This window comes from Gopherus evgoodei, chromosome 4 (genome assembly GCF_007399415.2).
Source record: "Gopherus evgoodei ecotype Sinaloan lineage chromosome 4, rGopEvg1_v1.p, whole genome shotgun sequence".
Classification (NCBI taxonomy): domain Eukaryota; kingdom Metazoa; phylum Chordata; order Testudines; family Testudinidae; genus Gopherus; species Gopherus evgoodei.
The window spans coordinates 99,567,177-99,579,993 of record NC_044325.1 but is presented as its reverse complement, the minus strand read 5'-3'; the positions used below and the strand labels follow the sequence as shown (position 1 = coordinate 99,579,993).

General features: G+C 39.8%; 1 protein-coding gene across 7 annotated transcripts in view; it reads right to left on the bottom strand.

The window, feature by feature from the left end:
- BTBD10 (BTB domain containing 10) overlaps nucleotides 1–12,817 on the bottom strand; it is a 51,228-nt gene that overhangs the window by 15,565 nt on the left and 22,846 nt on the right. For 5 of the 7 annotated variants that reach the window (XM_030560338.1, XM_030560332.1, XM_030560336.1 and 2 more), the window contains one exon: nucleotides 190–383. In XM_030560338.1, the coding sequence (XP_030416198.1) occupies nucleotides 190–343 (154 nt within the window). In that variant the 5' untranslated portion in view covers nucleotides 344–383. Of the gene's footprint in view, nucleotides 1–189; nucleotides 384–8,668; nucleotides 8,835–8,867; nucleotides 9,012–12,817 lie in introns of those variants that run through there. The other 2 variants (XM_030560337.1, XM_030560333.1) reach the window with 2 other exon arrangements.

Here is a 12,817-nt window from a genome sequence, read left to right as displayed (position 1 = left end):
GGACTAAAACTACTATTACTTTCTAGTCCATGAGAGGCATTTTCCTAGTCTGAGGAATTTGAGCACGTGAATATCATAATTCTGACATCATCGCTTGTAAGAAAAATTTTCCTTAGTCTGCTCTACAAAAAGAAAGAAGAGTAGATTAAAAGATTAAGTTTTTGAAGCACAAATTAATCTCCAGCATACCACCATGGTGTTGTCTTGTTGGTGAAGTTACATTCCTGATACATGGAGTGAGTTGAGACTCTGATCTTTCATGGGATGAGTCTCGTGATCTGTCACTTGACCTGCGTCTGTCTCGTGATCTCTCATGTCCACCACTAGCACCATGTAGGCTCATTCTGGTATTGTCTACTCCTTTAGCAACACGAGATGGTGTACTAAAAACAAAAAACAAAAAAAACAAACAAACAATCTTAGAGCAACTTGTAAGACCATTCAGATTTTGAAAAATAACCCAGTATGTTTCTATATCAAATTATTTTAAATATTTTTATACTCAAGATACACAAAACTAGATTAATTTTATTTACCTCCAGTTCACTGCTATATCATTCACATATTTCTGTATCTATGCAGTATCATTTAGAGAATCAAACAATTACTCTCATATAACTGTAAATCAACCTATAGAAAAATGCTACTGATCACTTCCTTTGCAGATCTCCGATAAACCAACCATTACAAGTGAGGCACATTTTAAAGTGAAAACAAAATATTTTAATTACTTCAACAAAATATACGAACAAAAAAAAATAGCATAATGCACCTTCAAAAGACAAAACATGAAATTAAAAAGGGTCAAGTTTAGCCCCCAAAAATGAGTTTTGTAAAAAAAAACAAAAAAGCTTTTATAAAATGTAAGACTAACAAACATTACCATACTATTTTAAATTTTAATTTTTCCCCTGAAGTAAACATTCCCCTGAAGTATTCAGCCTCGTGCTAGCAACTGAAGAAAACCTGAAAAGTATTTCAATTTTTGATATCCAAAACTGAGAGAAATAGAAACATGAAAACCCACAAATCACAGCAACCCAGCAAGCAAAGTAGTAAGCTACCTTCTTAAAGCTGAGAAGTTATTTTAAAATCTACAGTGCTAGTAACAGACAAGGAAATTTTTAACTTGACAGTGTAAGATCAAAGATTTAATCAACATAAAAAGTCATATGTTACATGTCTTTGTTTAAATAAACAGAATGTGTTTTCTTAATACTGGCACATTTAGCATTTAAACAAAGTTTTATTTATACAAGTGAAAATATTTGTGTACTAAGAACTGGATTTCAAGCTCCATAATTCCATAATTACCTAATAATAATAATCTTAAATTAATTTATGGCACTTTAAATGCATCAAAATTTTAGATTACTACTGTGACAGCTTGGCATGGGAGTGATTCCACATAGATTCTTTTTTGCACTCTTGACTTAGTTGAGAGTTCTAGGAAGACTATCAATATAGACATGATTGATGCATCCGACAAAGTGGGTATTCACCCACAAAAGCTCATGCTACGATACGTCTGTCAGTCTATAAGGTGCCACAGGACTCTTTGCTGCCAATATAGACATGAATGAAGACATGAACTGATCCTTTTATAGGATTTCATATTTGATAATAGAATGCAAGCAACTTTCTAAAAATTAAATACTGAATTACTGAGGCATAAAGAATCAGCCTAGGAGGCCTACATCAGATAAAGAAAAATCACTCTTTCCTACTTGTTTGTGTCCAAGAGATGGAGCTTGAATTATCCACTTACTTGCCAGCTTGCCACAAACAACAGTACTCTCAACCAAGAGAGCTTAAAGAAAAGACTGCTTCAGAAAAGTGAAGAGATTCAAGAACAATCCTCACCAGAAAAGGTGGTAGGAATTATGATCCAATTAAGAACTACCAAACTAGACAGCGCACTCCACTATAATTAGAGGCACAAACTTGACAAGCCAGTTTCTGAAATATTTTTAAAAGGTTGATTAGAAGTTATCCCAAGTGGAGATGAGACTCAAAGACTACTCAAAAGGTAAGTAGCCAGCAGATAACAGATGTTTTCCCTTCTGTGATGGGTGTAGCATAAGAGCCTAAACACAACAGAATGATAAACCTCATGCTATCACTGCTTAATCTTGATGCTAGACCCTCCACCAAATTCAAAAAAGGATAGTGACTCTCCAAGAGGAGTTGGTCAATGCTAGTAAAGAGACATCCAAGAAAATCCTAAAAATCTACATCTTAAAAAGAATTTAAGGGGTCTAGAGTTTCTCCACACCCTACTTAGATGCACACCATGAGGAAAAAGTTTCTACCAATGAGGCAAAAAACTGGTGCAGAGAAACTACTGCAATACCATTTTTCTGCCAAGCGTAAAATATGCTGCAATAAGACAACACATTTTCTGGATGTAAAGTTGGCTAAGAGGTTACTGAATAAGGTAAAAAACTGCAAGTCTTGATTTTTAGACGGTAGCAAGGATTAGATGCACATTTCAAAATGAACAAGCTCTAAATGGATTCATTAACAAATGATGCTTTCAGAAGACACTTAGTGCCTACTTTAAAAATAAGCAATAAAATAAATTTGTATTCTAGAATGTCAAAATTTCAAGACTTTAAACATATCTTCTTGTAGTTGCCTCCCCCATTATGGAAGTAAAATAAGACTGGCTCTTCAAGAAAATGAGACTTGCAGCAGAAATTGCAAACAAGAATCTGTAATCCCACCCTTTAGATTCCATGAAGATTTTGGAAGGGAACATCTGCAAATGCCTTATTTTTCTTCTAAGTATTTGCATTTATAAACTCAACTACTTTCACTGGAAGACTATGAAATGTTTTCAAAAATTAAAAGTGACAGGCTACAACCTAGGCTTAAAAACATGCTAGCAACAAAAGTCTGTCCTGTCTACATTAGACTTCTCAATCATGTTAATAAACATATGCTAACATTCAAAAAATCAAGTTTAAACAAACCCACTGATAAAGAGTCATTCTAACACAGCACAAATAACAGTTTAGTTAATGTCCCTACAGCCACTTCTCTGCCATCTCATTGTGCATTCAACTACTCCACTGCTTAACTGGGTTTATATATCAGTGCATTATGGGAAAGTACGAGCAGCTGTCCCATAGTGCCTCAGCAGTGGAAAGAGTGCCCAAAGGGCATGTAAACATTCTGGAAGTCCTAATTTAAAAAAGCTGGAAGGCAGGAAAGACACAAACGTGGCTGGGAGAAGTGATGGGGGGCCTGGGGCCTGCCTATCCTGGAAACAGTTCCCCAAAATCTGTGCTAAACTGATTACAGGAATACAACCATGTACATGACCAGGCAGGTGTCAAGAGTGTAAAACACTTAGCCATCTAAGTTACTAAGGGCTAGTCTACACTGGAAGCGCTGCAACACTGTAGGGCATCTGGTGAAGATGCTCTACATCAACAGGAGAGAGCTATTTCGTCAGCATAAAAAAAAAATCAATCTCTGAGAGAGACAGTAGTAGCTATGTCGGCAACAGAGCTTCTACCGCCAACATAGCTCTGTCCACACTGTTCCCGAGGGGGGTGGATTATTCACCCCCTGAATGATGTAAGTTATACTGAAGTGAGTGGTAATGTAGACCTGACTTAATAGTTTTAAACATGTGGTGAAAGGTGCCTCATTTCATAGTAACAGTATTCATCATGACATGTTTCTTTTTGGATAATGGTCTCCAAATACATTTCTTTAGACAAAGAAAATGCACTACTGAGACATGAGACAATACATATAGGACTATAACAGGGTACCTGCAGACTACATGCTTTGGCACTCTAGAGACATGAGACAATGGAAAAGTCCATTCTTCAAGGAAGGACATTTGTAGATTTCAGTATATTCTTTGGAATTAAAATTCCTTTGTACACGAGGCCCAATCTTTCAGGTTGAAGCAAAGTCCTTCAAAAAACAAATCAAGATATCTACAGCCACTACCACCTACCAGGCAATGTTCTTAGAGCTCACAGCAAAGCAAGGTTGACCCTGGTTAATCTTTCAATGGGAAATCTCTAAGGAAAATCAATGCTACAGGAAGTAGTGTTGGTGACTCAATAGGCCATATATTTTCCTCTTTGTCAGTCCTGAACAAACACCTAACGAAAGAGACAGCATTCATTATGTTACTGGAAATGCCCTCTTCCACACAAGTGGTAAAAACCAAGACCTTCAGTACTCTGATCTTTTAAAAGGTACCAAGGCACTTTATGCCAGAAGTAGGGAGTCGCAAAGGATAAAATTCCAGGCCCAATATTCGCATTCCACCTACATTCTCCACATAGTTTCAACTGGAATTACTGTTCCTTCACTCCTCCTCTACAATAGGCTGCTGAAGGTTTCTCATTTCCATTTTTAATGCACATACAGATTAGACTCTCACATGTAGAATCCTGTTCTTTTGGCTGCTAGGTACTCTATAAATGTAAGACTTAAATACACAAACCAGACTGATTGAAACAGCACCACTTGAAACATGAACACTTATCTTAATTACATCCACTTAAATGTCAATGTTACTGTTGAATCATATCCAGACAAATTCAGAAAATGCATTTACTTGAGCAGTTAATATACCTGGCAACATTTAAAGTTCTATTCATCTGAAAACATACACTACAAAATAGAATACTGTTACTGAAACACAGGCATATTCAGCAGTAAGCAAGACAGTTAAAAGAGACAAGAAGCTAACCCCCAAATTTAGGGCTATATACATGAAAATGGTAGTAAAAACCCTAGCATGTTAGATTTAGGAGAAAAATAAATGTCAATTAAGAGAGTTTACCGGACTTTGCCCTGCAACATTGTGAGCCAGAACACTGTGGCATGAGGCTAGTCTGAGAGCCTATGGAAAGTGAAGCTGAGTGAAACAGAAAAAACAAACCAGATGACTTGTGATTCAGTGATCATTTTGATTTGTAAAATTGTTTTAGCAGTAAAAGTGTTAAATAGGAACACAAATAATTTAAAATACCAGAACCATCAGAAACAGATTAAAAAAAAAAATCTGGTTAAGCAAAATCTTAACATACAGAAAGTGATCATCATCTCAAACTAAAACAAAAAAAAATGCCAGTTTTAAACAATCGCTACTTGTATCCTTAGTGAACATATGTAACAGAATCTCTCTGTTTCACACCAAACACTGGGAGACTGGTTTAGGCCATGTCTACATCTAAAATTTTGCAGCGCTGGTTGTTACAGCTGTATTAGTACAGCTGTATAGGGCCAGCGCTGCAGAGTGGCCACACTTACAGCAACCAGCGCTGCAAGTGGTGTTAGATGTGGCCACACTGCAGCGCTGTTGGGCGGCTTCAAGGGGGGTTCTGGGAACGCGAGAGCAAACCGGGAAAGGAGACCCGCTTCGCCGCGGTTTGCTCTCGCGTTCCCGGAGCCACCCAGCAAACCGCAGGGAAGGAGACCTGCTTGTTCGGGGTTCCGGGAACGAGAGAGCAAACCGGGAAAGGAGACCAGCTTCGCCGCGGTTTGCTCTCCCGTTCCCGAACCCCCTGCAAACCGCAGGGAAGGAGACCTGCTTGCTCGGGGAACGGGAGAGCAAACCGCGGCGAAGCTGGTCTCCTTTCCCGGTTTGCTCTCGCGTTCCCGAACCCCTCTGCAAACCGCAGGGAAGGAGACCTGCTTGTTCGGGGTTCCGGGAACGCGAGAGCAAACCGGGAAAGGAGACCAGCTTCGCCGCGGTTTGCTCTCGCGTTCCCGAACCCCCTGCAAACCGCAGGGAAGGAGACCTGCTTGCTCGGGGAACGGGAGAGCAAACCGCGGCGAAGCTGGTCTCCTTTCCCGGTTTGCTCTCGCGTTCCCGAACCCCCCTGCAAACCGCAGGGAAGGAGACCTGCTTGCTCGGGGTTCCGGGAACGCGAGAGCAAGCTGGGGAAGGAGACCAGCTTGATTACCAGAGGTTTCCTCCTTCCACGGAGGTCAAGAAAAGCGCTGGTAAGTGTTTACATTGGATTACCAGCGCTGGATCACCAGCGCTGGATCCTCTACACCCGAGACAAAACGGGAGTACGGCGAGCGCTGCAAACAGGGAGTTGCAGCGCTGGTGATGCCCTGCAGATGTGTACACCTTCAAAGTTGCAGCGCTGTAACTCCCTCACCAGCGCTGCAACTTTCTGATGTAGACAAGCCCTTAGTTAATGAATTACGCTCATTAGTAAGTGCACAAAAACAACAACAAAAATAATGCATCACAAAATGCATTGTATTAATTTTACCATCGTGGTATAGTTTAAATGAGAACACTATCAAGTGTACTAGCAAATGCACTGTAGTATATTTTGTTAATCAAACCTTAGGCTTTGTCCACATAGAGCAGGGGTCCCCAATGTGGTGCCCGCGGTTGCCATGGCACCCAGGGGGCATCTAAATGCACCCGCATCCTGGCCTGCGGTCGAGCATCTGCCGAAATGCCGCCAAAATTCAATGGCATTTTGGCAGATGCTTGACCACCGCCACAGTCCTTTGTCTGGCACTTGCCAGACGAAAAGGTTGGGGACCACTGACATAGAGAGGATAATCACCAGCATAACTGCATTGCTGCAGACAAGACCTAGGGGCCTGCACTGGGGATTTTTACAGCAGTAGAGTAACACTGATATATCTCTGTCACAGCAAACTCCTAGCGTAAGTGAGCTTTACTGGTGAAAAACTGACTTGCACCAGTAGGGCCTATCCCACTTTCAAGCAAGGATAAGCCATGCCAACATAAATTAAATTTATAGCCACATGGCATGTCTACACTGAGGAGTTGCACGAGGGCAGCTACACCAGTGACCGGTCACTAACAGCCAATATCCCCAGAATAATTATTACTCTACAGTACCAAGCTGTCACACTGCATTAATCCGTAATTTCAATCTTCAAGAAAGCTATGGTGTTTTGCTTACCACACTGTAGCAAGCGTCCAGATGATGCGCTTTAACTGCACATCTCTCCTTCATTCTAAACTCTTAGAAGTTTGCAACTGGGAACTTTCAGTTAACAGAGACTTGAAAGTGCTTTTTTTATTCAACAATCACCTGTGACCTTCTCTCTCTCTCTCAAAAAAAAAAAACAAACAAAACACAAACCACAACCCCACCTTTGAATATAACCAATAAATGATTTTTAAAAGTAATTAGATTTGGTAGTTTTGCATGTTTGGGTCACAGCAGAGGAACAGAGCAAATTTTAAAAGCATAATTTGGAATGTAGAGTCTCTTTATTTTGATTTTTAAATAAAGTTAACATTTTGAAATCAACTGTTACACATTCGGTTTTGATCCAAATCAAAATTATACTGACCCAATACTGAAAATGAGGTGAACAACAACATTATAGAAGGCAATAAAACGAATTTGTTTTTTAAAGTTGCCAACATAAAACAGCAGCATAGTCTGTTATACTGTTTTCAGAACTAGTGACGTTAAAATTAGAGAGAGAGAGAGAGAGAGAGAGAGAGAGAGAGAGAGAGAGAGAGAGAGAGAGAGAGAGAGAGAGAGAGAGAGAGAGAGAGAGACAATACTGGTGCACTCACCCAAAATTTTTGGGCCAGCCTACCTGGAGTATTTGTTTTTCCTTCAATCACTGGATTAGAATTTTTTGCCCCGTAGTGTAGTGGTAAAAACAGAAGTGTGTAAACTAACCTAAACAATATATTTCCCAAATGAGAAGTGGGTAAACTCAGTTTACCAGTGCCTACTCTCTCCTACACTACTGAATGTGCCTCTAGAAAATATTAAAATATATAAAATATTTTAAAGTGTTTTAAAAGCAATTGCATTACAAACAAAACTTAACATTCTCAAAGCTTTACTTAAACACATAAAAATAGATAATGGAGTTGGGTGGAAGAAAAGCGTAAAATTTGTCAAAATGGCAGGTTTGTCAAAGTGTCATGATGTGTATGTTTTGTATTTCTGCAGTCAGGCAAGAGTTGATTATTTTTTATAAATGCCAAAAGTCCTACTCCAATTTAAAACCTGGATGCAATTGTGAAAGAAAAATGCTATCCTTTCAGAATAAAATTTTATTCACTTGATAGATACCAAACAATTAAAGAAGAAGGATTAATTTTATCATCAAAGCAACTGCCATAGATTTCAAATTGCCAAGCTAATCCATACTCTAATGGACATCATATAAAATGTAATGGTTTACAAACAATCTATTGCATCACTTAAATAGAATCATAGTATACTGATGTCTATGATCAGCAAAAATTTACGGTCAATGCAATGACAGTGAGCCAATAACAAAACCAACTTTAATACAATTTATCTTCTCGCTATATTCTCTAAGGCTTTTATTTAATTTTTTTTCCTAACATATTAATGTATAGCTAACCTCTTGCACGTAATTGTGACTGTATTCATGTAATCAACACTTTCAGAAAAGGGAGGCCAATCTTTAAACACAAAGTTACAACCACATTTTTGAAAGGCTTTTTTGAAAAGAGAAAATCCTCTCTGCTTTTATTATAGTGACTTATCTTAGAAGTAACAAAATAGTCTCTCACACACTTGGAAGCCTGCTCATTTAAATTGACCAGGATACACAAAGGACAATGTATCTCCATCTCTGTACTATCTGTCCTGTTATGTATTGCTCACAGATTATCCCATTATCAATGGTTACGCACCTTCCTCTTGTATACACCAGGGAAGAAATACAAAAACATGGAAATAATTTTGAAATCAGAGTACAAAAGAAATCTGCTCCTTCCAAGAAAGCAGCTTTGGAAGCCAGCTCAGCATCCTTTGGCATTACTTGCTAAGTTCAGCATATTTGATATTTCCATCATCTCCTCAGTAGCCCACTGCACCATTAGCCAGTCTTACTTTTTTCTTCTATTTTCCTCTCTCCCTCAAGATTGACAATCCTTTTGCAGCTATTCAGTCCATTAAGTGTTCAGAGACGCAAGCCCCCCTAGATATTAATTCAATTCATTTTCTCACAGTCACTGACTCAGCCGTGCGTAGTGCAGTACTGACGTCTGACCTCACAGCCTCCTGTGAGCTGAATTCATGCTTGCCATTTCGCCATCTCTAAGCAGCCATTGGATAATGAAATTGACAGACAGGGTAAAGAGCGCGCGAGAGGAGAGCTGCTTGATATATTGCCAAGTACCATCTGCAAAGCTATTTCTAGTCCTGCCAGTTTGTCAGGTTTCAGTACACAAACAAAACACTGAAAAGGTTGTTGCTAACTTTCTCTTATACATACATATATTTTTCATGTTTGGTTTTATGGCTATTCAAGGCATTAGTTTAAAGCTTTCATTTGGTATTTTACAGTCTGACTAAATTAGTATTTACAACTGAAACAGTCTTTTGCTGAGACCACAAACATGTGTTGCAATTGACTTTTGAGGGAGAGGGACGATAGACTCCCACCTTTGGACCCAGAAATCTTACTTCTGGCAAATCCAGATTAGGAAAGTGCATGTGAGAATGAGGAGATTATATAGCAAAGTATGGTACTTTTCCCTGTCACTAAGCATATTAGTATGTAATTGATACAAAACAAATTCATTGTCTCCTGACCAGTGCATTCTTACAAAATAGATCGCTGAGTTTTTGATTGCAAGTCCAATTTCTCATATACAAAAACGGGACTGGGTAAAAGCATCTCAAGCCTATATTTAACAGTTTCAGGGCCATATTTCCGAAAGTTTTTTGGTGATCTGAATGCTACACACTATTTTTTAAATTGATTCATATCATATCAGATTACTACTTGACAGTCACATTACATTTAAAGAGGGAGGTAAATCCCAGGAAACAGATAACCATAATATGGAAAGTAAAGAAGGTTAAAGAGCAGATGATGTAAGTTAGGTAAGAGATATAGTTAAGAGTTCATCAAGAATCTGCAGCCAGGAAAGCAAATTTGAATTTCTAAAACAAAAAGAAAACCAGTAAAGGAAACAAGACAATACGGTTTTACTACCAGGGGCAAGAGAATAGCTTGCAGCATTCCAGACCTCTTGAAGGATTTCAAGAATATGGATTTAGAACAATAAAAAAGGGACTTACAACAGTCAAGGTGGAAAGCTACAAAGGATTGAAGACAGATTTCTGCTCATACAGGTTCAAAAATCTAGATCAATGGGGTTCCCTTTGCTGTTCTAATTTGTCAGGTACAGCAACTACCACTGGCTTCCAATACTTTTTCTCCCTCTCAGACCTATGCCCTCTACAGGCTGGCTTCCATACCTTGTTCAGGCAGTCTTCTGCCATATTTTAAGATGTCATTGGTCTCATTACGAAGCTGTCAACTGATAGGAAACACAGGTGCAACTGTACTCAAATTCCTTCAGCCACAGGCTCATGATGCTGTAATTGCAGGACCCTTGTTTCACCCTCCTGCAACGGAGTAAGCCCAAGTTCGGAGTCTCTTCCCCGACCAGGGCAAACAAAAGGGCCTCTTACAGCAACACCCATGCAAGGGGCAGTAGGCTACAACTCCTTTTTTGCTTGGTTTCAGGTGAATACATGCCCTCTCCTAGCACCTCAAAGAGTAGTCAACATTAAGAGGTTAGGCTCCAGATCCCTCTCGCTTCTCAGGCCAGGTAGTGTATTCCACAAGATGTCCCAAAGGTATGATTCAGAAGTCCATCTCTCCTTAGGGCTCCCACAAATAACTCTTTCAAAGCACCTACTACAAGTTTTTCCCTCACCAAATGAGAACAGTACTCTAAAGAGCCTTCTGACTTGGGACCCTGGAGCACCCACAGAACCTTTAGTGGTTCCCCACCCCTAGTTCAGGGCAGTATCCCACACCAAGGATGGAGTACCACCATATTACTCAGAGCTTCAGATCTACTTCACTTCAAAATACTGTCAACGGAGGTCCCTACGAAGGAGATTTTTCAAGTAGTGTGGAATATTTTCTGGAAGTGGATATACACAGAAACCCTATCTTCAGTGAGTCAGGTTATCCAGCATTCCGCACCATCCTCCATGAAAGTCTGCTTGTTGTCTTTCTTTGTACTTTGGCTTCTCCTCTGTTTCCCAATCCAATCACTAAGTAAGTGCCCAAAAAAGGAAGAACTCAGGATGTAGGGACTTCCAACCCAGAGGAAGAGGAAGTCTCTTAGGGCAGGTATACGCTACAGATTTAGTTCGGTATAACTACATCACTCAAGGATATGAATAATCTACATCCCTGAGCAACATACCAACTTAGGTGCCAGTGCAGACAACACAATGTTGGCAAGACAGCTTCTCCCACCAACATGGATTACCATCTGTCGCAGAGGTGCATTAATTATGCCAGTGGGAGAGCTCTCTCCCGTAAGCATAGAGTCTTCATTAAAGTGCTGGTGGTGCAGCTGTGCTGATGCAGTGTTTTAAGTGTAGACATGCCCTTACTCCCCAGAAGGACCAGAACTCAGAGACATTTCAATTCTGACAACCCAGGTTCAAGCAAAGGCCCAAACCTTAATTAGCCCATTACTAACACTCCAACAACTGATAGGAACTGCCAGAACAAAGATTCACAAAAGGGCAGGAAAGAATACTTTCTTAACAAGACTTAAAGGATTAACTCTCCCCCCTCCTCCCATGAACTCCAAGATAGAGATTTGGAAGCATCTAGATCCTTATTTTTCCATCTCTCCTACTTATGACAAGCTCTACAACATCCTCTCAGATACAACAAAACAGCGGCAGACCTCCCCCAAAGATTGACCCAGTGGTCGGTCAATCTGAGAAATGTTCTCCTCTTTTCCAGTAAGAGACCAGAGTTTGCCTCTCCAAACCTGAGACCAGAGAACTGGACTCTACCTTAAGAAAACAGCATGAATTGTCACTTACATTTTCATATGTACATCAATGCCTTCTCCTTATGTGTCTCCTCTGAAAGCAAAATGGATTCAGTATCTCTTCAGAAACCTGGAAATTCAATCCTGACTGCCTAGAAAGTTTTTAAAAACAGCACCTCACATTTGCCTTACAAGGCTGCGAGGGACTCAGTTTAAGATCCTGAATCTGGTAGTGGTATGCATCATCAGGGCCAGCCACTTCCAGCAGAGATCATGAACAACTGACTCAACATCCATTTTGTGGCCCTTTTCTTTGAAGGGATACCCTGGGACAGAACATGAAAGACATGGCTGATCTTAATAAGTTTCTTTCTTCAGATAAGCCAAAAAACCAGGGACCTCCTTGGCTAAATCTTCTAGGAACTGACTTCCCTTGATTTCATCCAGGCTCCAGGTTTCCAGATATCTCATGGCCAACTTCCAAACTAATATATCTGTCACACATCTGCTAACTGATCAGCCCGTGTTGCACTAAGTATTGCTTCTGAGCCTATATCCCAGGAGTAGGCAATCTATGGCACATGTGCCAAAGGCGGCACGCAAGCTGATTTTTAGTGGCACTTACACTGCTGGGGTCCTGACAACCGGTCCGGGGAGCTCTGCATTTTAATTTAATTTTAAATGAAGCTTCTTAAATATTTTTAAAACCTTGTTTACTTTATATACAACAATAGTTTAGTTATATATTATAGACTTATAGAAAGAGACCTTCTAAAAACATTAAAATGTATTACTGGCACACGAAACCTTAAATTAGAGTGAATAAATGAAAACTCGGCACACCATTTCTGAAAGGTTGCCAACCCCGGCTGTATCCTATCTATAACAAATGAATGGCTACATTAAATTTCAATATTTTTTTATACTTTTCAGTGGGTCCTCGCTTCCATTTCTCTCTAAAACCTAGTGCCATCCTCTTACTCATCTTCCAAAAGATGCAGAAACCTCATGTTCCTCAGTGTC